Source organism: Alternaria postmessia (genome assembly GCF_024291825.1).
Source record: "Alternaria postmessia strain BMP 2775 chromosome Unknown scaffold_38, whole genome shotgun sequence".
In the NCBI taxonomy this organism is placed as follows: domain Eukaryota; kingdom Fungi; phylum Ascomycota; class Dothideomycetes; order Pleosporales; family Pleosporaceae; genus Alternaria; species Alternaria postmessia.
Window position 1 is genome coordinate 151,842 of NW_026260111.1, and position 26,646 is coordinate 178,487.

The window sequence follows — 26,646 nt, forward strand, 5'->3', positions numbered from 1 at the left end:
TCTCTTCGACAGAAGAGCCCTTCTAGATGCCTACGAGCTAGCAGGTATACTTGATATCTAATTCCACCTTCGGCACACCCTGGAACTCCTCAGGAACCACATACGAAATGTTGTAAAACAAGTGGTTCCTCAGCGCAGTACCATACGTCACGTTTTGTTTCACCAATCCCTCAGCCTCAACCTCAATCTCTACACACGGCAAATTCTCAAAGCCCATTATCCGTCTTCCAGTACCCAGCGTCCAACTAGGCGGCACGTTCGACAGTGCAAACGTGAAGATATCGCTTCCCTCTTGCGTGCGATTGGGGTAGCTGACGGAGAGGTGGTTCGGCGAGGCGACGGCGTGGATTGATGATGCGGATGGATAGAGGGAGAAGAAGGTGTTAAGCGGATAAGGCTTATGCTCCTTATCCCCCGCCCAGTGAACGATAGCAGGAACGAATTGATCCCCTCTATTTTCCTCCTCGTCAAGCTGCTGTCCACCAATCATCAGCTCTTTGCTAATCCAACTTGTCACAACCCTCGCTTCTCCTCCGTCAAGGTCGTCATAAACCGTTCGATTCAGCCATCTTGACTCCCCCACGAGGTCCCTTGTAGTAAATGCCTCTTCCACACCCGCAGGCAGTAGCGGCTTAACACCGTCAAGAACAAGGGCAATAGCCGCCCCCTGCGCAACATCGAATAACAAATCACTCTCCATCTTCTTCGGTTGCGTAGTCTTCTCCCTCCCCCAAAGACCCCACAGAACCAACGACAAGACAGCAGAATGTTGCGTGATATCCCTCGTATAAGCTCTATCGTACGGCCCTACGACATTGCCCAAATATCCATTATAATGCTCCGCCAAATCACCCATCATCCTAGGCAGAATGTAGTGAGCAGCCGTCGTCATACTAGAGTTGCTACCCCCGTATTTTATCTGCGCTCCCAAAGCCCAGACATCGATACCGTAATACGTTGGCGCATTGTACTCGCTCAACGTCTCTGCTCCTTCTCTTTGAAACAGCTCTAATATCTGCCTTCCCTGGTCTTCGGCGAAGGAAGTAAATGTGCTATTCTGCCTCCTCATACCAATGTACTCGCAGAGTAGAGCGCGCATCATAGCCGGATTCGTATACCCAATCGTCAGGTTATCGTCTTCAGTGGGGTAAGATCCATTTCTCCGCATGCTACCCACAGCCGCTATTTCGAGGCTATCCTCGATCGAAGTTATCAGTGGAGCGGATAGCAAGTGCGGGAATTCTGAGAGAATTTGGATGAGCTGGGTGCCAATGAAGTCGCGCCAGTTAGGATCGTAGGTCGTGTATATCTTTGGCGGGTATAAACCAGAATCGGGTGTTGGATCGGGTTGGTCAGGAGATAGTTTGTATGTTCCGTACCATGGAGCGTCGAAGTCGTCTATCATTTGACAAGCCAGTCTGTTGTCGCATTGTTAGCCTCCGTTTTTGCTCTCCTTCTCTCTGCACCCATATGCAATTTACATACATGTTCCTGATGGAGGCTTCTGCATGCTTTACATCGTCTCCTTGGTTTCTATGAAGCAGTCCAGCTACATACCAAGCTGTGAAACGAACAGACTATGGTCCTTTATCGGAGTATTGGATGAAGTTGTAGGATGCATCGTAGCGATTATCTTGAATATGCATGGACCAGTCGAAGAGATCTTGAGCATCTGAACAGCAATTGTTAGTAAAAAGCGCCAAATTGCCGAGTCTGATGGCTTAGTCGAACGCACTTGGAGATAGTGCAGTATTGACGTGCTTTGTTGCTGCAGCACTTGCCTGCGCGGCGAAACATGCCGCTATGAAGCTGACTGCCTTCATCTTGGTTTCTATATGATGCAGACGCATGCACGAGATTCATCATAACATCTGTTTAAATACTCCCTTGGCTAAATGCACGACCAGACGGATAATTGTACCCGCAAACAAGTACTTCCGCATCGTGAGCGACGATCTACCCCAGACTTCAAGTTTTCGGCGCAGTGCCCGCCGAAGTGTAACTTTGTGTGTTCTAGTGAAGCTTGGAAGGATCGAGTAGTTGCATGTGTAGTGTGAGTTCAGGTTGCCGCTAACGACGCAACCGGGAATATCTACCGGTTATATTCCCTTGTGTGTCTAGACTTCCGGGACTAGTATTGAATGCAACTCTTGGAAACGGCATTGATTGATGAGGGAAAACGCGTATCGCGGATAGGATTCTGGTATCTTCATATTAAGAGTAGGTCACCTTGTCATGGGTCCCATCTCTTCCATCTTTCTTCGATTGTAGTCGTGTAGGGAGATTATACCGTCTCGATATATCTTCTGACTTCCCAGTCTGTCACAGCCTCATCCCAGAGCCTAATCTCATGTTGCCTAGTCCCACCAAAGTGGTCCACGAATTGGTCGCCGAAAACTTCTCTTGCAACGCTCTCTTTTCTCATAAATCGTTCAGTCGCTTCTTTCAAGCTCTTCGCCAGTCGTTCACCCTTGTCCGCTTCTCCACCAACGTCTTCGCCCTTGCCCAGAGGCGGTATGCCGATCTCCATCTTCTTCTCAATACCTCGCCAGCCGAGGGCTAGAATTGCAGCAAGAACGAAGTGCGGGTTTGTGTCTGCGCCTGGTACACGGACTTCGAAGCGCGTGGCCTTACCGGATGAGGTAGGGGGAGAGATGAGGCGGATGGAAGCAGCGCGGTGCTCGAGACCCCAGGATACGGTGACGGGTGCCCAGAAGTTTTCTACCAACCGTTTGTAGCTGTTGACATTCGGTGCTAGGATAGGCATGATATCAGGAAGACCGTCGATCAATCCTGCTAGGAAATGTCGGCCAAGGTCTGAAAGATACCGGATGTCTGAGTATGGCGCGTTCTTGTCCTCTTCACCTCGGTAGAACAGATTCTTGCCCTCTTTATCTACGATGGAGACATGCATATGTCCACTGTTTCCAGGGAGACCCTCGCGCGGTTTAGCCATGAAGCATGGTGTTATGCCGAATTTGGATCCGAGAGACTTGACGACAAGCTTGAACAGCGAGGCTTTGTCTGCCATTGCTTGAATTTCGCCAAATTCGAGAGCCTGTGTCATGTCAGTCGACTTCAGCCGTACCAACTAGTCTGATATGCCTACCGCTTCAAAGACACCTGGCCCGGACTCTGTATGCCACCCTTCAATTCCACAGCCGAACTGGGCGCATGTGTTGAAGATGCCGTAGTAGTATTCTTGGTTGTGGACGGGTCGCGTGATGCTATATCCGAACATGCCTTCGGTAAGACTTGGAAGCGAGTTTACGGGGTTCTCGCGCAGGAAGACGGCGGTGCTCGACGTGTTTTTCTCTGAGCCATCGTGGCTCTGAGGTGCGCGGAATTGGTAGAACTCGTACTCAGCTACACCATTACACATCAGCTTCATTGACGACGCGCAGCACCCGCTCTTCTATTGGCAACGGACTCACCTCCAGCCATGGCACCATATCCATTCTCCTTCAGCCTATCAACAGCGCGTTTCAACAGGCTTCTTGGGCATGCGCTAAGGGTCTCTTTGGTGTCTGGGTCATGGAAACTGATGAGGAAGAAGGGTATGTTGTCCTCCCAAGGTATCCTCCTGAACGAGGTCAGGTCTGGTATGGCGAGCAAGTCGCGGTACCCGTTCTCCTTGTTCGAGATGGCCAGTTCCTTGAAGTAGGTCTGGTCATGCATGTCCCATCCGAAGATGACGCTGCAGAAGCCGAAGCCGTCGTTGGCTATGCTGAGGAACTTCTTCTTGGCCATGAGCTTTCCACGCAACACGCCGTCGACATCGATGCCCGCGACTTTGACCGCGATGTCATTTTTAAGCAGCTCGGGCAGTTGTTCGGCCGTCAGCGTGGAGGCATCGAATTCGGCGGCCATGGTGGTGAGTGCGGGATGTGGAAGGAACGTATGCTGTTGAAGCTTACGACTGCAGACAAAGGAGTATCTTACAGAGGAACAAGTATGGCCGCGCAATCAGGTTTGGGGCAGCTATCGAGCTTAACGGCTCGTGACGGTTGGAGTGCGATAGAGCTTAGGTGGGCCAATGAGGGGCGATCGGAATGCGGGCTGCGACAGATGCATCCAACGACATCATAGCCCTGTTTCCTGCATGCGCTCACAGGCTATATATTGCATAGTCACACGTGGGTTATCTCCCTTACGCGACATCCTCTGTATCTCCCAATGCGACCAAAATATACCCCTATGCGACAACCGTGATGATGCGCCGATATCGAAAAGACAAGGGAGCACACACGTCATCCATCATGGCGGGGTAGTCAGCCCTACACTGTCTTTCCGCATGACGGCCGTTTGGGGCATATATCGTGCACCATGGCTGTTGAAGCGAGGCTGCTATCGTGCACCTGCCCACCGCCCCTTTGCAAATTGCCCGAAGATGACAGCTGCCAACCCGATAGCCCTTATCATGGTCCATCCTATCAATGCAATGGGCCGATTTCGGGACCCTGGATTGTCTGAATGACTACCTTAGCTGTCCGAGACTACCCGTTCATCATCTTCCTCTCTTCGCACTCTGGATCCCGACACGCGCCTCATACGCCCACTCGCACTGGAAAGTCCGATTCATAGGTAAGTGTGGAGACCGTTCAGACTGTTTGCGCATTTGGCAAACCTTCCCCATTCACGGTCGGAGCGGAGTGCTGTCCTCATGACGCTTTCTCTAGTAAATATTAGTCATATTTCTACAGCTTCCACAAAACTTTGCTTTGCGCTCGATATCCATTGACCCCATTACAGCACCTTTACTACACCTGTACCAGCACAATAACCAGACCAAACATTCAACATGGGTCGTCTTGAAGGCAAGAACTGCATCATCACTGGAGGCGCTGGGTAAGCACCGATCCCGCACGTACCACAGCACATTTTCTATTGGTATTCCATACAATAATCTGTCATGTACCCATGTTCCTTTGAGGGCTTCAACGCCATCTTTCATATTCATTGATCTGGGAGCCAAGAGCATCCACAAAATCATGCTGCGACGCCCAACTGCCCACTAACGACACTTAGCGGCATCGGTCTCGAGACCGCCATCCTCTTTGCTCGCGAGGGCGCCAATGTTCTCCTCTGCGATATCTCCGGCCCGGCGCTGGAGAAGGCTTCGGCCAAGCTGAAAGAGATAGTCCCAGAGGCCAAGAAGGTTGAGACCAAGATTACCGATGTTTCCAAGGAGGCCGATGTAAAGGCCATGGTCGAGCACGTGGACTCATGGGGTGGTCTGGATGTCCTGTTCAACAACGCAGGTATAATGCACGCCGATGATGACGATGCTGTCAACACACCCGAGAAGATCTGGGATCTGACACAAGCTATTAACGTCAAGGGTGTATGGTTCGGCTGCAAGCACGCAGTCAACAGCTTCAGGAAGAACGGCAAGAAGAAGACAAGTGTTATCAACACCGCAAGTGTCGTCGCCTTGGTGGGTAGCGCAACACCACAGCTTGCATACACAGCCAGCAAGGGTGCCGTATTAGCCATGACACGGGAGTTGGCAATGGTTCACGCACGTGAGGGCTTCAGATTCAATGCGCTGTGCCCAGCACCATTGAAGTACGTTCTTTCCGGAACGACATGATATCGCAGACCACTAACAGCAATAGCACACCACTCTTGCAGGACTGGCTTGGTGACGACCAAGCTAAGCGTCACCGTCGCGAAGTCCACTTCCCCACTGGCCGCTTTGGTGAGGCCGTCGAGCAGGCCCAGGGTGTTCTCTTCCTCGCCAGCGATGAGAGCAGCTTCGTCAATGGTACCGACTTTGTCATCGACGGTGGTATGACCAGGTGCTACACCACACCTGAGGGCGCGCCACTTGAGGCGCCCAAAAACAACGCACGATGAGCGCGTTCAGGGGTTTGGTTTATCGAGGGTAGCGGGAGAGAGACGACTTGTACGGATAGCAAATGGTACTCATGAGGGATGAATGATATATTACGTCAGATATGTACGATGAATGGCACTAGTGATACATTTACTCTTGCTGCTAAACATTTCGTGATCCACGACAGAACATACGGTTGATAAGGGGAACAACGATAACACAGCAGCTCTTAGCATCTGATGAAGGCGAAGATTCGGCTCATGCATCTTATCATAGAAGCGTATGGACGACTACTCAGCGCGCAAGAATGCGCTGATTGGCTACGGGACTCTTTCCACTATAATCAACGCTTCTTCCAAGTTGCCCAAGAGCGTAAGGAGGAAGAGATATCCAATTCGCTCGGGCATGTCTGACCGGGTCTAGTTGAGGAGAGATGGCTGATGGCATTTATATGGAGAAGTGATTCGTTCGGTGAAGTTTGCCATGGTCGTTTGAAATAGGAAACCAGGTTTCAGATGACCACGCGCCTTAGCGTTGGATCGCCATTCAGGGTCCAGAGCCAGGATGCGACTTTCTCGGACACGTGAGATCTGGCCGTCAGCCCGTCGTCAGCCAACATGGACCGCATCACCGCACGCGCTGACAATGACTTTGCTGTCGTATTCTACGGCACGCTCTGGGTAGCTGCGCTCTCTCTCATTTGGTTTACTTGTCGCGCGGATCCCGAGGAACCTGTCAAGTATGTTATTGACACGCCTGAGCAAACCAAGAAAGGATGGAAGGGCCAGGTGCTCGAGAAGCCTCAATTGAAGGTTCGTATACACCATATCCATTCCAGAGACGGCAACTGACTTGTAGTAGGTATCAGGCTCATCCTTGATCCAATGCTACGCCCCTGCAACCGGTGAAGCTCTTGGGCGCATCAACCCCTCTACGGCCGACGGTATCGACCGCGCAATCGCCAAAGCCAAAGCCGCGCAGGTACAATGGGCTCAGACAAGCTTCCTCAGACGTCGCAAGGTGCTGCGCACTATGCTTAAGTTTATCCTCGAAAACCAAGAGGAAATTGCGAGGGTGGCATGTCTGGACTCGGGCAAGACTATGGTGGACGCGGCTCTGGGCGAGATACTGGTGACGGTAGAGAAGCTGAGGTGGACAATCAAGCATGGGGAGAAGAGCTTGAAGTCCGAGAGGAGAGACACCAACTTCCTCATGATGTACAAGTGGAATGAGGTCGTATACGAGCCGCTGGGTGTTGTCGCAGCTTGCGTGAGCTGGAAGTGAGTACCAAGCGCTGCTGGAATTGGTTGACACGTCTAACATCCTAACAGCTACCCCTTCCACAACCTCATAAGTCCCGTAATCGCCTCTGTCTTCGCCGGTAACGCCATTATCGTCAAAGGCTCTGAGGCGACTGCCTGGTCCTCATCGTACTTCGCCTCGATTGCTACTCGCGCCCTTGAAGCATGCGGCCACTCGCCCGACATTGTCCAATCTGTCGTCTGTTGGCCTGACGTTGCCGACCACCTCACATCACACCCGTCAATATCACACATAACCTTCATCGGATCGCGACCAGTAGCGCACCATGTCTGCGCTTCAGCGGCAAAGGCATTGACACCAGTTTGCGTGGAGCTAGGCGGCAAAGACCCAGCCATAGTCTTGGATGACATCTCCAACAGCGACTTTAAGCGCATAGCCAGCATCCTCATGCGTGGTACCTTCCAGTCTGCAGGTCAGAACTGCATCGGCATCGAGCGCGTCATCGCCCTACCCAAAGTTTACGACCGCTTCATCGAGTACCTCACACCTAAGATCCGCGCGCTCCGCCCAGGATCCGTACTCAACAGCTCTCCAGACAGACCCATCGATATCGGTGCATCCATATCCGATGCAAGTTACTCCAAGCTCGAAAACCTCATCCAAGACGCCGTCAGTAACGGCGCCCGCCTCCTCGCAGGTGGAAAACGCTACTCCCACCCCGACTATCCCCAAGGCCACTACTTCACTCCTACCTTCATCGCCGACGTCACGCCCTCCATGGCGATTGCCCAAACCGAACTCTTCGCCCCCGTCTTCCTCCTCATGCGCGCCGAATCTGTCGCAGATGCCATCTCCATTGCCAACAGCACCACTTACGCTCTCGGCTCCTCGGTCTTCGGCTCTTCGACTCGCGACCTCGAACTCGTTGTTCAATCTCTACAAGCCGGCATGGTTGCTGTAAACGACTTTGCTGTATACTACATGGTTCAGATGCCGTTTGGGGGTACAAAGGGGAGTGGATATGGGAGGTTTGCTGGCAAGGAGGGACTGAGGAGTCTTTGTAATATGAAGAGTATTACGAGGGACCGGTGGGCTTGGGCAGGGATCAAGACAGGAATCCCGCCGCCAATGGATATTCCGTTGCAGGGAGAGGGTGCTGGGGAGAAGGCGTGGAAGATGGCTGAGGGTATTGTTTGGTTGGGTTATGGAAATTTGAGGGGCAAGGTTAGGGGATTGAGGGGTGTGTTAGGCTTGTAGATAGTGACGGTGTAAGATGTGCTTAGACGAAGATAGTATATAGATAATAGTATGACACCGTCATTCGACATGAACAGTAAATCGTATGTATTGAAGTGCGGAGACTGTTCAGTATCGGCTCTTGTCTATACCTTAATCTTGGAGAAGTGATTCATCTGAAAAGTAGCATAAGGGTATCTAATCTCCTTCTGGGAAGTTTTGATCTAGATCATCCAGCAAACACCATCAACATTGAAGGCGGACACTCCACTCTTCCCCTCGTCTCACCCAAGCCACCTGCTCCTTGAACTGCTGGCGCAACACTAGCATGTACTTGGCACATTACTTGCAATTGTTCCAACGCCTGACCACTTACGGATCTCGTCAATCACAAGGTCGACGTAGAGCAACAGATTCAGACCAAAGTTGGCGAAGATGGCTGGCAGCCTACGTGACTTTGGAACATCTTGGGGCTCTTTCTCTCGAAGCGCAAATATTACAACTTGATATTGATTTCTGGTCGCTTGCTGAGCTTCGTTGCTAGCATCGTTATGCCTGCCATGAGATCTCCCACCTTATCATCGTTAGCTTGAATAACACGCCTGCTCAGGCTAGGTGGCAATATGCCAGCTACGGGATCCAAATAGTGCACTTCAAGTTACGCTAGAATTGGTCGTGCGTGGCGCAACTACGCTTGTAAAAGCAGCAAGAGCAGTCCAGTGTCGTTTACAGCATTATCCACGGTTTGCCGCAATATAGTTCGTGACTTCTCTTGCGGTGAAAGAAGCGTGAGAAAGAGCTAAAGGCCCTTTGAAAGGTGCTCCGAACCCATAGTTTAGTCGTTCATGTAGCGAATGAGGGATGTGAACCACAACGTGGAGTTGATTCAATCAGTACCCGTGACCAGGGTAGTGTCTGATTGTCGACCATCTTCCGAAGCAGATTTTGACAACGGAATTGTAGAAGTGGTCATCCTTTTAGGCTTCTTGAGTTGTTTTGTTGCGCCTACTGGAAACCGCTTCTTGCCACCGCAAATAAGGCAAGTAACGACAAGAACATCTGCCCAGGGCTTCCTGCTACCCTTGCTCGGGTTTTCGATTGTCTGACTAACAGTACGTCCAGGAATCAAAACGGTGTTACAGCTCTTGCACATGGAGCGCTTCAAATCGACAGCGAGCCGTAGCTGACCTTTTCGCGATACTTGCTGAAGGTCGGATCCAAGCTCGAGTGCGAGCGGTAAATGTCGTCGGGTCGCGGGCGCAGCGTGGGGAGGACTTTCTTTGTCTTGTGCGACATCAATGGCAAACTCGTCTTGGGTGGCCGTTTGCAGAGTCAGGTATGTGGCTGCTTGGTAGAGAAAAGTAGAGCGAGCATGCAGGTGCTTGTTGGGCATGCCCTTTGATTTTGGCGCCTTGGCTTTGCTCATGATGATACCCGTGCTACCGTTCGATTCTTTATGCGTGAACTTGTCGTTTCACTGGTGAATAACGAGAGGGACAAGGATATGTAGGTGCTGCTCGCAAACATGGTTCGTGATTCAGCGCCGTCCGTTTGCGGCCTAGTCTAGCGCCCAGCAAGGCGCCCCGAGCTTTTTACCTCGACATCAGCGACCAGCGACCGCTCTTGTCTACCGCCCACCACGAACCTCCACCGCCTCAGCAACCTCGTCGAATTCGCATAACTGTGAACTCGCGAAACACTTGCTGATCTCTTCTTTTCGTAGCTTTTAGTATAATACCGCGCTTCGGCACCCTCACGACTCCACTTTGTTTGGCAGCCTTCCTTGCGACACGCGCAACCGCCAACTCTACACGACACCAGCACTCTTATCCCAACACATAACTCATCATGTCTCACGAGGAAGATCTCATCGACTACTCCGACGAGGAGATCCAGACGACTGATGCGCCCGCCAACGGCAGCGCAGCTGCCAGCAAGGGCGGCCTCACCGCTGGTGACGCTGCAGGCGACAAGAAGGGCAGCTACGTCGGCATCCACTCAACCGGTTTCCGCGACTTCTTGCTCAAGGACGAGCTCGTACGAGCAATCACGGACTGTGGCTTCGAACATCCTTCCGAGGGTTAGTCTAATAATTCCCCTCAGCCTTATCCACCTACAAGCGTCTGTCCATCTACGAAACGAGCTCTGTCTACAATGCGCCCTGGTCTGTCTATATACGAGCGAAGTGGCGAGGGACCCAGTGCCTTCCGCTACCTACGAGCGTCGACGCGCACTGCATTATGGCGTGCGCAGCGGTATATGCATCAAGAAGCCTAGTGCTGCCCATTGGCTCACTTTCGTGGTCCCGAAGGACTGGTTTCCGAGGAGGAGTGCATGGTGCAGGTGTACAAGAGGAGGCACACCTTGAGCGTATGGGGAGGACAGACAGACTGGCACGCGCGCTAGATGGAATACCTCGGCTGCTCAAGATGGACGGACGCTTCGCTTCCCACGCTTCGTTTCGACCGCTTTAAAGACCTTTCTGACATAACGTGTGCCCTACAGTCCAGCAAGTTACCATTCCCCAGGCCATTCTAGGAAACGATGTCCTCTGCCAGGCCAAGTCCGGTCTCGGAAAGACTGCCGTCTTCGTTCTCGCAACTCTCCAGCAGATGGACGAGAAGCCTGAGCCTGGCGTTGCTACTATCCTGGTCATGTGCCACACTCGCGAGTTGGCCTACCAGATCCGCAACGAGTACAACCGTTTCGCCAAGTTCCTGCCAGACGTCAAGGTCGGTGTCTTCTACGGTGGAACTCCCGTCCAGAAGGACATCGAGCTCCTGAGCAACAAGGACACTCACCCCCACATCATTGTCGGTACCCCCGGTCGTATCAACGCCCTCGTACGCGACAGGCATCTTCGCCTTGCCAACCTGAAGCACTTCGTCCTCGACGAGTGCGACAAGATGTTGGACCAGCCCGGTCAGTATACATTCTCCATCCCGGCTGATTCTTGCTAACACTTTCACAGACATGCGCAACGATGTCCAGGCCATCTTCCGTGCTACCCCCCAGCACAAGCAGGTTATGATGTTCTCAGCCACCCTCAACAAAGACGTCCGCGTTGTCTGCAAGAAGTTCATGCAGAACCCGCTCGAGATCTACGTCGATGACGAGAAGAAGTTGACACTTCACGGTCTCCAGCAATACTACATGAAGCTTGACGAGAAGGAGAAGAACCGCAAGCTCAACGACCTTCTCGACAGCTTGGAGTTCAACCAGGTCATCATCTTCGTCCGTTCGACTCTTCGCTGCTCTGAGCTCGACAAGCTTCTTCGCGAGTGCAACTTCCCCAGCACTGCTGTCCACTCCGGAATCAGTCAAGAAGAGCGGTATGTACTTGACGGTTTTCGCTTGCTGGCTCAATACTAATTCGTATATAGTATCAAGCGCTACAAGGAGTTTAAGGAGTTCCAGACCCGTATCTGTGTCTCCACTGACATCTTCGGTCGTGGTATCGATGTCGAGCGTATCAACGTCGCCATCAACTACGACATGCCCGACAAGGCCGACGCCTACCTTCACCGTGTCGGTCGTGCCGGTCGTTTCGGAACCAAGGGTCTCTCCATCTCGTTCGTGAGCAGCCCCGATGACGAGGCTGTCCTCAAGTCGATCGAAGAGCGCTTCCAGGTCGAGCTCCCCGAGTTCCCGGAGAACGGTGTCGACTCCGGCACTTATATGGACAACTAGTGGTCACTTGGATCAAGTGACGGATGGGTGCGGGAACGGTTTTCTTTTGGACAAAAAAGTCACCATTGAACTTCGATAGGTGTCGTTGATCGAAGCAGAACCGCTTTGCAACGATCATGAAAGCAACGGCGCAGGTGGTTCTTGGCTTTAAAGTCTGTTCTGTAATTTAGTTCTCAGAGGCAACAGAGAAGCTATTGCCTCGCTGGGAGGAAACGAAAAAATTGATATGTCATCTCCCGTCCATGATAAGCTCTGTTGTCCGAACATGACTAGTTACATGACCGTTGCTGCTACTTTTTGACAACGCCTGTATAGCTTGCTTACGTGTTCTTCTCAACGAGAAAAATCGACTTTGTGCACAGTTGTTGATAACGTGATCTTCACTGACAGACGTTCTAGCCTTTCTTCGTACGCGTCGGTGTATCTTGTTTTTCTTTGCTTTACACGCGGTGTTTCGGTTGGGCTCCATTGTCTTCGGCTCGGGTGATCGTAAAAGCAAGTGGTGGAGATCTCGTTTCAAGGGCTACTGCGGGCGGGAGAAGTAAAGAGGAGAAGGTTAGGTATAATGGTTCATAGCTCTCGCCACCTAATTATAGCGATGTTGCATTTACTTTTGTTCAACAAGTTCACGTTCACGGTGGAGCGACCGCACCTGCTGTGTTTTGTATTGAGACATTTCATATGTTTGAGTTTAGAAAAAAGTTCAGGTCAGAGAGGAGCTTTGCTTGTTTGCTCCCATCAGAGATAAAGAGTTGGTACGGGCAAAGGGTATGCGTTTTTGTTGGAGACTCTGACAGGCATGATCCCATAGTCAGCGGACAACAATGTGTAGGGAGTAGACCCTTAATTTGTTTGTTCTATACATTTGCTACCAAGTCGCGTCTTGAATCATTGGCGAACAAATGTACGAACTAACAGGATAAGGGTTCGAGTAGTGTTTCCGGGGCGCCACATGGCTTGGTGCCAAAGCGGTATCGACGTGAACCAGCGGTCTGGTATCATCAGACTCTTTTTTGACGCAATATGTTATCCAAATGTCGTGATTATGTCAAACTCAACAACGGTTCTTTACCACAAGAAAGTATTCCTGAAACTTATGGAGGTAATGAACTTGCGCGCTCTGGCCCAGACTTAGATCTTTGTAATTGTCTCTGGTCTACTCTGGGTAGGGCTTTCTAGTCCTATCATGATTCTAAGGTCACGTTTGCACGAGACTGTAACGTGGCGAGGCAACTGTCTCCAGAGTCACTGATCATGTCAAGATCTCAAATCTCTTAATATTCAACAGTATTAAGCTACGTACCTAATAAACATTAGCTCATGTTACAACCGTTTTGTCCGAAATGGCCAGACGAAAAGCCAGAGCCAGAGCTTGTTCGCCATCTTGCCTAAAGGTTCATCCTCCACTTGGTGTATACTAGATATATCTATATCACAGGCATTTTATAGCTTACCCACTGTGGATATAAGCACAGTAGCTTATCAAGAATTATGCGACGTTGGGTCAGCGATAGAAAGTTGGCAGGATGCCTGCTGGTCCTATATACTGGACCTTCTCACAGGCAAGACCTGTTACAAAGGCTCATCTCGCTTCTGCATCTCGTGAGAGCATTGGCGACGTCTCCGCACTTGCATGTAACCTGCCATTAAGATTAGATAGACGTTGGAATATGGTTGCGGAGCACGGCTGCGTAAAGTTCCGAGCAAGCGATCAAGGCCGCGGACCCCTTTTATACAAGGCGATTGGTGAGTTCGTCCTTTACAGAACATAGCCAGCACAAGGGGACTATTGGCATCCCTTTAGCCGATAACAAGAACTTAGCAAGGTTGGTGAGCGGTGTGCGCGGAGGACAAAGGTGAGAGATGCATGCTGCGTATCGCGACCACAATCCGCAAGGTCGGGCCCAACATTAGGCGAAGATCACCACGTTTCTATTTCGATATTTCTGTTAAGGAAATTCATGATGTGAAGATCGACGGCGGCGACCCAGTCCCTTGTTCGGCAGCCGCGCACATTACCGGCCCGCAGTGGCGCCACATGTCAGGAACAAGACCGAGGTGACTCGCTTGGCGGGGCGGCGTTCAGGAGCACGAGCAAAGGCGTCGGAAACGGTTAGTGATGTCGAAATGAGACATGGGTAGCGAAGTGTCGGAGGGCTGAAGCCGCGAAGATTTGTGATTCGATAAGAGGTAACGGGATGCAGAGTCGTGTTTCAATAGATGCAGTGACGATCGTAAGACATGGAGTCGATTTGCGAGGACGTGGCAAGCTTTAGTCGCCTCTGTGCAGGTGAGATTCCGAAGAGAGAGCAACGACGCGCGATGAGTATGCGGTTCTATTTTGAGACTTGGGCGAACGTCCCTTCCGAAAGTGGTTTCCTCACCGGATATGATATGGTTTTACACTATAGGGCAGGGCTAGAAATCGCAATTCTCATTTCCCATACGCATGCCATCGCATTCAATCGCATTCACGTGGCGTCTCGAGTGTTGTGTTAGCGCGTACGTGATTGCTGTGGAGGCGATTGAAACGCCAAACATCCCCGTACCCCGTGTATACGCCGCGTATTATCAGACGCAGCAGCCGTTGGACGAACGGCATGGATCTTAGTCCGACGCAGTTTGTTACGTCCGCGATGTTCTGTTGGCCATCCCAGGAAAACTTTCAACGGCGGGAGGATACGAATACGAGATCCCTTCTTCCAGGCGCCAGGGATGATGCACGAGGCGCGATTGCTTGACTAGGTTAAAACAATAAGCTTTTCAAGGAAATGTTACGGACGAAATGCAACAATTAACCCCCACCTGCTGGTTCCCGCTGTCAGAGTCAACGGTGCTGCATTGCAGCTTCTGTCGAATATCTGGTAGAGCGAGTATAGGAGCAGCCACGTAATTGCATAAAAAGGCTGGCTATTGACATCTAGGGCGAGTGTGTGATAGCTCTAATGTCATTTGCGACGGAAGTAGCAGAAGTGACTAGGCAGTTGCAACTACAACTGAATGTCGTTAGGAAGTCGCGTGCGGTCATGTCAGAGGGCAGCGCTTCGAGGAAGGAGCGGTCGCGTCTGAAGCGAGATCTCGATCGCTGTGGATCGGGGGTCGACGGCGCAAGAGCGATGGTTTCGCTTGCAGATGAGCCCGCGCAATGTGAATGTCTGAAGCATATGAATTGCAATTGTGTCGGTACAGATAGTAGCCGCTTCTAGCAGTGATCATTGACTGTGATTCGCGCATGTCTTGGCGAGATGTCCTATACAGGAGCAAGGCGCGGATCTGCTGCATGGTGCGATTTCACAGGTTGATGAGTGCGATTGAAGCAGCTGGTGGCGTATTAGACTGTGGCGACAGTGAAAGCTAATATTGGTTCGTAGATTGATAGGTTGCTCAACCTCAGACACGGCGACTGCTGTGTTGCTCATGTTGTGTTGGCACATGTACCCGACACCATGTCGGCCGCTCCAGCGATGGTCTGATTTTGTAAGCTCAAAAGCGGCTCGGGTGCGGGAAGCAAGTCGAGCCGTGCATTTCCAGTCGGTGGATTAGTCGCTGGTATTGTACAGTAGTGGCACCGGGCGGAACTGCCGCTGGGTCGCGGTGAGGTCTCGTTGAAAAGACCGACTTCAAGCTACTCATCCGACCCACCGACTGGCTATTTCACTGCGCGAAGACTAGACTCGGAGCAGCAAGCAGCGGGCGTAATCAGGTTCCGAAAGGACCAAACGGCCAGGTGGAAATTAATACAAGGCTCTATCTGGCCAGGGCTGTATCTCGGACAGTGGCAGCCCCTTTTGGAGGATTTTCAGGCTGCCCGTTGAGAAACCAACCAAGGATGGGAATTGACAGCGGTCGCACGGTCCCCAGTTCGACGGTGGAATAGGCGTTGGGACTGTCTGTCTTGGCCAGACGTAGCGAACGTCGACGTCAGACGCGCGTGGAGCTTCAGTGACGATTAGTTTGATTAGTGCTAGGACGGTTGGGGGTTGGCGCTGACGGTAGTGAGTTGTGAACCAGACGCGCAAACATGGTTGAGGCAGCGTGGCAGCGTCGTGTACAATGTCGAGGGCTACATAAAACTAGCCACGGCCGGCGCATTCTGGACGCAAGGCGCGAGGTGCAGCAGGTTTTGGTGATAGGCGAAGGCTTCAGATCGTCGAGTGCATGTGGGCGAAGCGGATCTCCATGGGCTGGCCGGGATGATGCCGCGCAAGCATCAATCTGCCAGGGCTGGCGATGTGGGTTTGTTTCTAGAGTTATTTCGCAACACGCGACGCTTGACAGTGTTTGCACTGCGACAAGAGACAATTAACAGCTGCCTCCCGCAGTGCACAACTTCTGCAACTAGGAGTTGGAGGGAGATCTGCCGTCGCAGCATCACAGCATGGGCACGCCACACCACGCATATGCCTTTTTATGAAGCAAAAAAACAATGACGACGGGCACGGCCCCGCCCATAATAAATCAGCGATGAATTTGGCGTCGACAGCGATAAGTGCAGGGCCTGTGCCCAAAGCATTCTAGTGGGCACCGGGCAGACAGGCAGGCAGTCAGCGGGATATCAAGCCAGTGCAGCTCTGGGTGGCAGCGCAGGCCAGCAACCTTGTCTACTACCCTCCAAGCCTCCACCCTGCCCCAAACATCTGCTCACTCTACTCTGCATTGCATCTTTGCTGCCTGCGTCCGCTCGCTTTGTCAGAGATTCTGCCGTGGAACCCGCGTCCAGCTGTGCGCTCCTTCTCACGCCGACCCGACTGCAGTAGTCGTGGTAGCTTCCCTCACCCTCCGCCGTCTGCGCCCGTCACGACCCAGTCCGTCTTGTCTTGTCCCGTCCTGCCTCTTACCCGCGCCTCTCACTTAATGTTCTGTTACGAGTCGCCCCAGTGATCCATCTCTCCAGGCCTCCGCACACTCGTTTCCCTTACTATCTTAATCGATAATTTCCTGCCGCTGTCTGTTGTTGCACGCCAATTGCGCTACATCGAAGCGCGCTCCGAACGCCAACTTTTTGGCTCTTCACCTTCACCTCAGCCGCTGCTGTTCTCGCACACCCTCCCTGAACACCCACCTAAGGCGACTCCGACATGGCTCCAGCAGTCCCCCGATTACGCATTCTGTCAGGTGCGTTATCTCCCAGTGGGCGTCGCACTGCAGCCGGGGGCTTCCACCGCCCTCGTCCTCGCACACGCTCTGCTTGTCCTGTATTTGCGGCCTACGCCCACGTCTGCTTTTGCACCTTGGGCACTCGGCCGCGTCATTGCCGCGACTGAATGATTGCTGACTCTCTGCAGTGGGCGGTAATGCCGTCTCGGCCTTCTTATCATGGCGACTCCAAGCAACAAATGCCTGCGACGTCACCCTCGTATGGAAGTCGGGATACGAGAGCGTTGCCCAGTACGGCATATCCTTCAAGTAGGCCATCCAACAAACTTAGCTACCCCAAATGATCTCTGACAACCCATAGATCCCAATTATACGGCAACGAGCGGTTCAAGCCCCATGCTGGTACGCTCGCCAGGCTACTCCTACCCCCAGATCACAGCTGACACCCTTCGCAGTCGTCCGCACTCCCGAAGACGCCGCCCATTCTTCCAAGCAGCCTTTTGACTACGTCCTCCTTTGCGTAAAAGCCCTGCCTGATGTATACGATATCGCCAACATCATCGAGTCGGTCGTCTCTCCTCAGCATACGTGCATCCTTATGAACACTACACACAGCCTTGGCGTTGAATCATATCTCGAGCAGCGTTTCCCTACAAACGTAGTGCTTTCATTGGTATCCGGAGCAGAAATTTCGCAGCTCGGAGCTAGCGAATTTGAACACAAAGGCGCGACCGACATCTGGGTTGGTCCTGCCAACAAGAACGCCAACATCCCGCCGCAGATCCAGTCGGACATGGCTGAGGCTCTGGCCATGACGCTGAGCTCCGGACAAGTCGACTGCAAAGTCTCCTCCAACATACGACAGCAGCAGTACGAGCGAATGATAGGGTATGTCATTTATTACATGGTCGCACATCATCAACTAACGTAACACAGTCCAATCTCTTTCCACCCTGCCAGTGTTGTGTTCGAAACACCCAACCACACTGAGTTGATGGAGAAGGTCGGCGTACGGGCCCTGGTCACTGGTGTGCTTGATGAGATGATTGCACTCGCCAAAGCCTCAGACTGCACATTTCCCGCCGACTTCCGGGAAACGACGCTTCAAGAGTTCACCCGCCCGCAAGAAAACAACAGCACTATGTGGATGGACTTCGAAGCGAAGCGGCCTATGGAAGTTGAGACTTATCTTGGATCTCCTTTGAAGCTCGCACAAGAAGCCGGTGTTTCCGTGCCTCGGATCGAGACTCTATACGCCACACTTCATCACCTCAACATCGTCAACCGAACACGCCCGGCTGCTCCAGTAGCTGCCACACAATCTCCTCAAAATGGCATGCAGCCACCCCCCAGACAATCCTCAGCACCCATGCCCCGTGGACCCCCTGTCAAAGGCCCAATGATGAACGGCAACGGTCCCATGAACGGTGGTCCTCGCCCCGGAAGCCGTGCTCCTTCCATCAACGGAGGTCCTCCAATGATGCGTCGTGGCCCACCTCCAGGCCCCAACGGCTACCCCCCGAGGATGAACGGAGCCCCCAATGGCCAACGACGTCCCTCGTTCGAGGAGAACGGCAACTTGGAGGAGTTCTCGCATCTGATGCTCTATGATGATATGGTTCCTGATGGCGCTGTAAACGGAGGTCCTTACGAGAGCGCCGGAAGCTCTTCCAACAACCTGTCACTTCGCGAGCGAGAACTGATGCTGAGGCAGAGAGAACTGCAGATCAGAGAACAGGAGATGAATATGCGAGGTGGCCCACCCATGGGTCGCGGTGGTCCTGGCCCAATGGGTCCTCCAATGGGACCCATGGGCCCTATGGGCCGTGGTCGAGGACGGCCTCCGCCACCCCAATCGATGGCCGGTTTCGACGACGATGATGACGACGGCGATGACTACTTTGATCCCATGGGCGGTCGAGGAGGTCCAATGATTGACCCCGACAACTTTGACATGATGAGCGTAACTTCGCGTCGCAACCGCTCAGCTCCTAGTGCTAAGCAGATCCGTAGCAACCCTGAAGGCGCAGGATTTGGTCCTGGACCCAACAGAGGAGGACGCAACCCATTTGGGCGTCCAGGAATGAACAAGAATCGGAGTAGTGCTCGGTTGATGGCAGACGTTCCTGGTCTCCACGACTCGATCATGAATAACCCCCTTATGGGCTACTCGTCGGATCGCTACGGACACGTCGATCGCGGCGCTATGGGCGCTCAATCCAGAACCAACTCACTGACATCAGCTCGTCTAGATGAGCTCTCAGGTGGCGGAGGCTACGGTGCTTACCCGACGCCGAACAGCCGCCGTATGAGCCAGTCACCTGGCAACCCTCTCAGCCCGGGCCCACGACCCATGGGCCGACCATCACCGCCAAACGGCTTCAATGGCATGCCTCCTAATGGAATGCCTCCCAACGGGCGGCGGCCATCGCCCCCCGGCATGGGGCAGCCAGTACCAAGACACCCTCCTGGCCAAGCAAACGCGGTGGCGCCACAACAGGTTGAACAACACGCTGGGGTGAGCAATCTATACCCGCCTAAGTCACGTCCCCAAGTTCGCAGTCTGACTGGAAGCGCTTCAAATAGTTCCGCTAGCGCAAAAGCTGAAGATTCGACGGAAAACTCAGCGCACAGCAGCCAAAGCAGCCTCGGACCCCGTCCTCCGGTCGCGGTTCAGCAACAGGAATAATGTTCGACTCAGATTTGGCGGCCATTGGTTTTGAATGTTGATATTTTGCATTGACACTGGTTCAACTTGGGCGACATTGGCGAAATCATCTACTGGTTCTCGATCGACACATCCTTTCTCTTTCAATGACGGTCAGCAGAGCGGGCTGGACGTCTCTTTCATCACCTACTTCCACAAACACGTATACGCACCGAATCATCACCATCGGACGGACCACAATCCCAAGGAAGTCTGGGAGGCTTCATGGACAGACAGCGGCCCGCTCAGATGGTGGATGTCTAATGACGAATAGAATTGGGCCGGGAAGGGACACATTTTGACGTACACAATCCGGCCTCACACGACTGGAGCCGTTGCTTTCGGGTTTTCTCTTTTGTCTATATCGTACATACTTGTAGAACGCTCTTACGGCGGCGGCGACAGCAGCAGCCTCTCCTTTTCTCCTTCACACACATACAGACTGTGGCAGCCCGCTAATCATGTTTTTCTTGACTGCATGGGTTTTATGCTCAGTGGAGGTTGGGTTATTTTCCCTTACCACTTGCTTGCTATACTACGGAGTTTTCGATACATGCATATGGATTCTATTTGCTCGTTCTTTGTAACCATTCATTTCTTTTGTTTGCCCGAGGGGCTTAACCTATTCCCAAGTGCTGTGTATAACTACTATAGCTACACGAGCAGTAGCAAGTATCATGTTGGTGGCTGGATGGAGAAGCATTTCGTAGTTGAGCATGTGTAGGCCGACGAGCAAAAAAGCAAGCAAGACGTTCCTTTGTTGAGAAACTGCAGCATGGCATTGTGAAGAGAGATGCCCAAAAAAAGCGGTCGAATTTACGAAGCTAGAATCGTGCCGCTGTCCCGAGTCAGCCGCCTACGTAAATCACGGTCAAGTACGTTGGCACGTGCTCAAACTCCTCACTTCACGATGCCGACGGCTAGACGACTGCTCGTTCCAATCGCTAGCGCAACCAGCCGTGTGAACGCCTTCCTCAAAGAATGGCAATGTTCTCGTTCCGCCTTTAAACCAATTGCACCTCCCCAACGTGATCTTGCCTCGTATCCCAACGCGTTGGCATGCAAGTGATGGTGTTCGTGCATGGTAATTGCATGCCCAAGCTTGCCTACCCCTCGTTCTCCGTCATAGCTGGACAACGCGGGGCAGTATGAGCATCAGCTCGCTGTCACGCTCCAATAAAGCCACGCGCCCACTTCAGAGCGCGACACAGAGCGCGTGTCCTGATCGACCAGGACCTACAAGAAGTCTTTTCGCGACCCACACGGTAGCCACCGTTCTCGTCCTGCTACTAGCGCTGGGTACCGGTTTCTTCGCACCCCACCTCCCACACGCCGTCTTACGCACTGTTACCAACAAACAGGCTCCTTCCTTCACTCTCCGCAATCCGATCGTCCTACAGGAACCTGCTATCTGCCCGAAGCCCGAACCTCAGGTCGAATTCGTCGGTACTTTCAACACCCAACATAAGCGCAGCATGACACTCGCAGAGCAGGCGAAGCGCGTCGCCGCCGAGTTCGACTTCAACGACAATGCCGTCAACAAGGCCGTCAAGGAGTTTATTCGGGAGATGGGTATGCACGAGGACACAAGCTGGGCAATTGGCTGCTGACGACGCGCAGACGAGGGCCTAGAGAAGACAGGCACCGAGATGAGCCAGATCCCGACATACGTCACTGCTGTTCCCAATGGCACGGAGAAGGTACGGCCTCGATATGCGCGAGTGTTCGCTCCCGTCTGATACTGCACAGGGTCTCTACATGGCCGTCGACTTGGGCGGCACCAACTTCCGCGTCTGCTCCATCGAGCTTCACGGTAACACCACCTTCTCACTCACCCAGAGCAAAGTAGCCATTCCGCGCGAGCTCATGGTCGCAAAGACATCCAAAGAGCTCTTCTCCTTCCTTGCGAAACAGATCGAAGCCTTCCTGAAACTGCACCACGAAGAACACTACGCCGGCACGCTCAGGCGCAGAGAAGGAAAGGAAGGCGAACCACAAGATGAGGAGATCTTCAACCTGGGTTTTACCTTTTCGTTCCCGGTTCACCAGATAGGAATCAACAAGGGTATGCTGATGCGCTGGACAAAAGGTTTTGACATCCAGGATGCAGTCGGCAAGGACGTGTGCGCTCTGCTCCAGCAGGAAATTGACGAGCTCCATCTCCCCGTCAAGGTGGCTGCTTTGGTGAACGACACTGTCGGAACTCTTATGGCACGCTCATACACATCGCCCGGCAAGACCGGTACATTACTCGGTGCAATTTTCGGAACCGGTACTAACGGAGCCTACGTCGAGAAGCTGGACAAAGTCACCAAGCTCACCAAGGACAAGAACGGTGGTGTATACGACAAGTCGACTGGAGAGATGATTGTCAACACTGAGTGGGGCAGCTTCGACAACTCGCTCCGCACTCTGCCCAACAGCCCTTACGATGTTCAGCTTGACAAGGACTCTGTTAACCCCGGAATCCAAATGTTCGAGAAGCGTGTATCAGGCATGTTCCTGGGAGAACTTCTACGTCTTGCTCTGCTTAAACTGATCAAGGACCCTGCTGTTCCTCTTTTCACTGATGACAACTCGTCCTCGAACGATGTTCACAGCACCACACAAATTCATGACAGCAGCCCAATATGGAAGCAGTGGGGTCTTGACACGAGCTTCCTCAGCGTGTGCGCCGGCGACAACAGCCCTGGCTTCCGCATGCTGCGACAGACGCTCGACAAGGACTACGACATCTCCGCTGTCAGCGCTGAGGACGCAGAGGCAGTCCGCTTAATTGCTGGAGCGATCGGTCGCCGTGCTGCCCGTCTTGCTGCTGTTGCCATTGCCGGTACCATCATCAACACTGGTCGTCTGAACAAGTCTTCAGGCTCCGCTACCACGGAGCAGAAATCAGGCATCGAGCCCCCACGTGGAGACGTTGATGCCAGTGCAGGCGATGAGATTGATATTGGTGTCGATGGCTCGTTGGTAGAGTTCTACCCCAACTTTGAGGAGTACATTCGTGAAGCACTACGTGCGATACCCGAGATTGGTGCAAAGGGCGAGAAGAGAGTCAGAATCGGTATTGCGAAGGACGGATCTGGTGTTGGTGCCGCGCTTATCGCTCTTGTCGCTGGAAAGGTTGGTGCGCCGCAGTAGGTAAGGTGGCTTGAATGTGGGACATATAGTGCATGAGTGCTCTTTTTGTGTAAATGAATCTCGGAAATGAAACGACGCAATTTTGACAGCAAGCAAACCTCTTTTCTGATTAATGCATTGCTTCCTGTTATAGCATTCCGGTGCGACGCTTCCACTATCTTTAGCTCATTAATTTGGAAGTATCCATTGCTAAAAAGAATCGATGACGCATGATGTTATATGTGGGCCCATCAAGAAGCATGACTCCACCTGCCCCACCATCATTCTTTGTGTCAAACCTCAGCTAGACGTCCTGTCCAAATCATGCAGCGAGCCTGGAGAGATATGAATTGAGTATATATACTAAACTATTGTGAAACTGCTCATCAATCAAATCACAGCCCGGCTGGCACAGTAAGAACTCACCATTCCTACTACCACAACACAACAGTTGACTAACGGGCATCTTCAGATTGGTTAGCGCGTGAGACTTTTAATCTCAAGGCTCAGGGTTCGAGTCCCTGGTCGGGCGACGTTTTTTTTTGCTTGTCTGTGAACCGGTATAGCTAGATACAGCGTCTTGATCAATTTTTTTTTTCATTTTCTTGTTAAGGAAGTTTGCCGCACCTCTACATGATCGAGCTTCTAGTCATTTTCTATACACACTTGTATTTTAACGGCACATTTGATCAATGTTGTTAGTTCCGTTGCTACAACGAAGAAACATATTGGTGTCTGTGTCAATAGCCCAAAAAGACATATTCTGTATACTATCCTACAAATCAAAGGTCTGAACAGCTGCCCTACTTGTCATGGTCAAGCATACGACGCTTGATCACCTCTTTCACCTGATTCGCAGTCTTCCTACCCTGAATTGATAAACTGTCGCAACTTGAGTTAAGTTTTTTCATACTTTCGAACGCAACAGCAGACAGAGATCGCGCACGACGACGCTGCCATTCCTCGTTATCGTCTTGCTGCCAGGTTCGCAGCTGGTGGTATGGCAAAAAGTCTTCAAAGGTGGCATTCGAGCGAGGAGGACATGGGCTACTGTCAGACTCTGAAATTGGGGGTTCGTCATGTTGGGTGATGGTTTCGGCTCTTATCTTCTGAAGTACCTCTCGCGCGGATTCTGGAAGTGGCTTGCGAGGGATAAAAAATGTTTTTCCACGTGGCGACGATTCAAAACGGATCTCTCTTTCTACAGGAGTAGCCGGCTTTGGGGTTATGCGACCGTGGCTAGTCTCTAACGCATGAAGGTTTGCCTTGGTCAGCTTGAGGCTGCCAAACTGTTCGATGAATCGACTTTTCCTGGATACACTCCTAGGTACTTTCTTAGCTGTAGGAGGCATAGTGGCATAGGCAGTACAAAAAGATCGCTCTGTGCCAGAAGACTCAGCCTCTGAGTAACTAGGCTCGTTTGATACTTCTTTCATCGGCTGATGTGTCCCTAAAGAGCTGGACGAGTGATCACCCCAATGTTCGTATGGTTGTGTCATAATATCCTGAAACATGGGTTTCGACATGGGCAGAGCGCTTGTTGTCGTTCTTGCGGAAATTTCTTCCAGTCTCAGTTGAGTCCTCGCAGTCGAGTGTGAAGTTGCTCTCGAGTGACTGAAACATGTTGCAGATTTGTTCCGGACGATGGAGGCCATCAGAATATACTGAACTTCACGAGCTAGGTGATTTCACTGCGCGACAATATGCGATGGCAGCACATAGTCGTCGCAGCGTCTGAAGTAACCCACGGTCTGTATTATCTAGAGTGAAGGCTATTTGTAAAATGGCTCCAGGCTGCAAGGCAAGCCAGAATCGTGATATGTAGAGCTTCTTGTTTGAGTGTAAGTGCCCGATTTCTTAAGCTCTTGCCGCCTCGTACATGTCAATTTGAGCGAGAACGTGCTTTAAGCGTGGTGTTCCATCTCGTATATATCAGAAGCTTCTAGAGTCTGTAGTGTATTGTTTTCGGACCTAAATGTGCACACCATCATGTGTAGCTGACCAAACGTCATCTGGCTGCCCTAAGGGAAGACATATTCGATGGCGGCATTGCAGCATGTTGGCTCACAGGACAGCCCAGTTCATAGATATCGCATTCGGAAAGCTGCTTGAGCAGATAATGTTATCTTGTTCAAAAGTTGAAGAAATCTTGTATGTGAATGGTGGTGTAGAGCGCGGTCAGGCGTTGACGTGTGGACTGCCAAGCTAGCCCACCACTTTACGCGTCGTTGGGACGCGTCTGGCTTTCACGCTCCACCAATTTTCGCAACTTCGCAGACACGCCCACAACAGAATCAAACAATGGCGCTACTAGTAGACAAACACCGGCCGCGCAATCTTGAAGCACTCAGCTATCACCCCGAGCTTTCAGATCGTCTACGAGCCCTCGTAAGGACACTATCGAAATCGTCCAGTAGGCGAAACGCGACTAACGCAACATTATATAGGCACAAAGCGGCGACTTTCCACATCTCCTCGTATACGGTCCTTCTGGCGCAGGCAAGAAGACACGCATCGTCGCAACGCTCAAAGAGCTCTATGGACCCGGTGTCGAAAAGATTAAGATCGATGCACGCGTTTTCCAAACCACCACAAACCGGAAGCTCGAGTTCAACATCGTCGCGTCCGTGTACCACCTCGAAATCACACCATCAGATGTTGGAAACTATGACAGAGTAGTTGTACAAGATCTTTTGAAGGAAGTGGCGCAAACACAACAGGTCGACTTGAGCGCGAAGCAGCGTTTCAAGGTGGTTGTGATCAACGAGGCAGATCATTTGACAAGAGATGCGCAAGCAGCACTCAGACGGACCATGGAGAAGTACAGTCCCAACCTGCGGTTGATTCTATTGGCAAACTCTACGAGCAACATCATCGCACCCATCAGGAGTAGAACGCTCCTTGTGAGAGTTGCGGCGCCGACGGAGACTGAAATCTGCGATGTTCTGAGCAACGTGGGCAAGAAGGAGGGATGGAAAGATGTGGAGAGTCTGAATCAGAGGATAGCGAAGGACAGTGGACGTAACTTGAGGAAGGCGCTTTTAATGTTCGAAGCAGTACACGCTCAGAAGTATGTTTCAGACCCATAAAAGCCTCATAAATACTAACATACCACCAGCGAGAAAATCACCGACCAAACACATATTCCTCCACCTGACTGGGAAGCACTCATTCAGCAAATCGCCCGCCAAATTGTCGAGGAGCGATCTCCGCAACGCCTTCTACAAGTCCGCGCCTCCCTTTACGACCTGCTATCGCATTGCATCGACTCTACAACCATCATAAAAACGCTTACCTGGAAATTAATACCCTTGACCGAGGACGCACTGAAGCCTGAGGTTATCAAGTGGGCGGCATTCTATGAGCATAGGTGTAAGATGGGCGCCAAGCAGATCTTCCATCTAGAGGCTTTCGTCGCAAAGTACATGAGGTTGTACGAGAGGTATGTGCTGCACTTTGATAAAGTTGGGTTGAAGCTTACAATTGACGCAGCTACGCCATGGGTATCGATTTCGATTCGGCATAAACGCAAATTCGCATGTTTGATTCGATTGCAGGGTAAACGTAGTTAATGTGTCGTCACCAGGGTGTTCTGGCGCTACAGAGCGCGTCTCGCGTTCGGCGTTTGGTGGTTACGTCATAGCATGGAGCTTTCCCATACCTCGAGTTTCTGAGCTTCAATTCCACTACGATC

At 52.0% G+C, this 26,646-nt stretch overlaps 10 protein-coding genes and 1 non-coding gene across 11 annotated transcripts; 7 read left to right on the top strand and 4 right to left on the bottom strand.

Moving 5' to 3' along the window:
• Positions 1 to 37: 37 nt before the first annotated feature.
• On the bottom strand, positions 38 to 1,405 carry J4E82_006487 (uncharacterized protein; the record flags this gene model as incomplete). The annotated part of the gene is made up of 1 exon (XM_051732744.1): positions 38 to 1,405. The coding sequence occupies one exon, from the start codon at positions 1,403 to 1,405 to the stop codon at positions 38 to 40; it is 1,368 nt and encodes a 455-aa protein (XP_051587513.1).
• Positions 1,406 to 2,284: 879 nt separating this feature from the next.
• Positions 2,285 to 3,870, bottom strand: J4E82_006488 (uncharacterized protein; the record flags this gene model as incomplete). Its single annotated transcript, XM_051732745.1, has 3 exons — positions 2,285 to 3,058; positions 3,110 to 3,366; positions 3,435 to 3,870. The coding sequence occupies 3 exons, from the start codon at positions 3,868 to 3,870 to the stop codon at positions 2,285 to 2,287; spliced, it is 1,467 nt and encodes a 488-aa protein (XP_051587514.1).
• A 931-nt stretch (positions 3,871 to 4,801) lies between these two features.
• On the top strand, positions 4,802 to 5,859 carry J4E82_006489 (uncharacterized protein; the record flags this gene model as incomplete). The annotated part of the gene is made up of 3 exons (XM_051732746.1): positions 4,802 to 4,848; positions 5,029 to 5,568; positions 5,619 to 5,859. 3 exons carry the CDS (start codon positions 4,802 to 4,804, stop codon positions 5,857 to 5,859), a joined length of 828 nt encoding a protein of 275 aa, XP_051587515.1.
• A 597-nt stretch (positions 5,860 to 6,456) lies between these two features.
• J4E82_006490 (uncharacterized protein) lies at positions 6,457 to 8,359 on the top strand (the record flags this gene model as incomplete). Its single annotated transcript, XM_051732747.1, has 3 exons — positions 6,457 to 6,651; positions 6,701 to 7,119; positions 7,171 to 8,359. 3 exons carry the CDS (start codon positions 6,457 to 6,459, stop codon positions 8,357 to 8,359), a joined length of 1,803 nt encoding a protein of 600 aa, XP_051587516.1.
• An 865-nt stretch (positions 8,360 to 9,224) lies between these two features.
• Positions 9,225 to 9,764, bottom strand: J4E82_006491 (uncharacterized protein; the record flags this gene model as incomplete). The annotated part of the gene is made up of 1 exon (XM_051732748.1): positions 9,225 to 9,764. One exon carries the CDS (start codon positions 9,762 to 9,764, stop codon positions 9,225 to 9,227), a length of 540 nt encoding a protein of 179 aa, XP_051587517.1.
• Positions 9,765 to 10,186: 422 nt separating this feature from the next.
• SUB2 (Suppressor of the cold-sensitive snRNP biogenesis mutant brr1-1) lies at positions 10,187 to 12,028 on the top strand (the record flags this gene model as incomplete). Its single annotated transcript, XM_051732749.1, has 5 exons — positions 10,187 to 10,418; positions 10,540 to 10,683; positions 10,844 to 11,260; positions 11,310 to 11,670; positions 11,722 to 12,028. The coding sequence occupies 5 exons, from the start codon at positions 10,187 to 10,189 to the stop codon at positions 12,026 to 12,028; spliced, it is 1,461 nt and encodes a 486-aa protein (XP_051587518.1).
• A 5,078-nt stretch (positions 12,029 to 17,106) lies between these two features.
• Positions 17,107 to 19,814, top strand: J4E82_006493 (uncharacterized protein; the record flags this gene model as incomplete). Its single annotated transcript, XM_051732750.1, has 5 exons — positions 17,107 to 17,143; positions 17,314 to 17,434; positions 17,487 to 17,527; positions 17,581 to 18,013; positions 18,062 to 19,814. The coding sequence occupies 5 exons, from the start codon at positions 17,107 to 17,109 to the stop codon at positions 19,812 to 19,814; spliced, it is 2,385 nt and encodes a 794-aa protein (XP_051587519.1).
• Positions 19,815 to 20,900: 1,086 nt separating this feature from the next.
• On the top strand, positions 20,901 to 22,973 carry J4E82_006494 (uncharacterized protein; the record flags this gene model as incomplete). Its single annotated transcript, XM_051732751.1, has 4 exons — positions 20,901 to 20,905; positions 20,962 to 21,404; positions 21,453 to 21,532; positions 21,582 to 22,973. The coding sequence occupies 4 exons, from the start codon at positions 20,901 to 20,903 to the stop codon at positions 22,971 to 22,973; spliced, it is 1,920 nt and encodes a 639-aa protein (XP_051587520.1).
• Positions 22,974 to 23,405: 432 nt separating this feature from the next.
• On the top strand, positions 23,406 to 23,484 carry J4E82_006495. The gene has a single exon. It is a non-coding gene; the product is annotated as a tRNA-Lys (tRNA).
• A 271-nt stretch (positions 23,485 to 23,755) lies between these two features.
• Positions 23,756 to 24,607, bottom strand: J4E82_006496 (uncharacterized protein; the record flags this gene model as incomplete). The annotated part of the gene is made up of 1 exon (XM_051732752.1): positions 23,756 to 24,607. The coding sequence occupies one exon, from the start codon at positions 24,605 to 24,607 to the stop codon at positions 23,756 to 23,758; it is 852 nt and encodes a 283-aa protein (XP_051587521.1).
• Positions 24,608 to 25,253: 646 nt separating this feature from the next.
• On the top strand, positions 25,254 to 26,478 carry J4E82_006497 (uncharacterized protein; the record flags this gene model as incomplete). Its single annotated transcript, XM_051732753.1, has 4 exons — positions 25,254 to 25,340; positions 25,400 to 26,022; positions 26,071 to 26,394; positions 26,445 to 26,478. 4 exons carry the CDS (start codon positions 25,254 to 25,256, stop codon positions 26,476 to 26,478), a joined length of 1,068 nt encoding a protein of 355 aa, XP_051587522.1.
• Between the last annotated feature and the right edge of the window lie 168 nt (positions 26,479 to 26,646).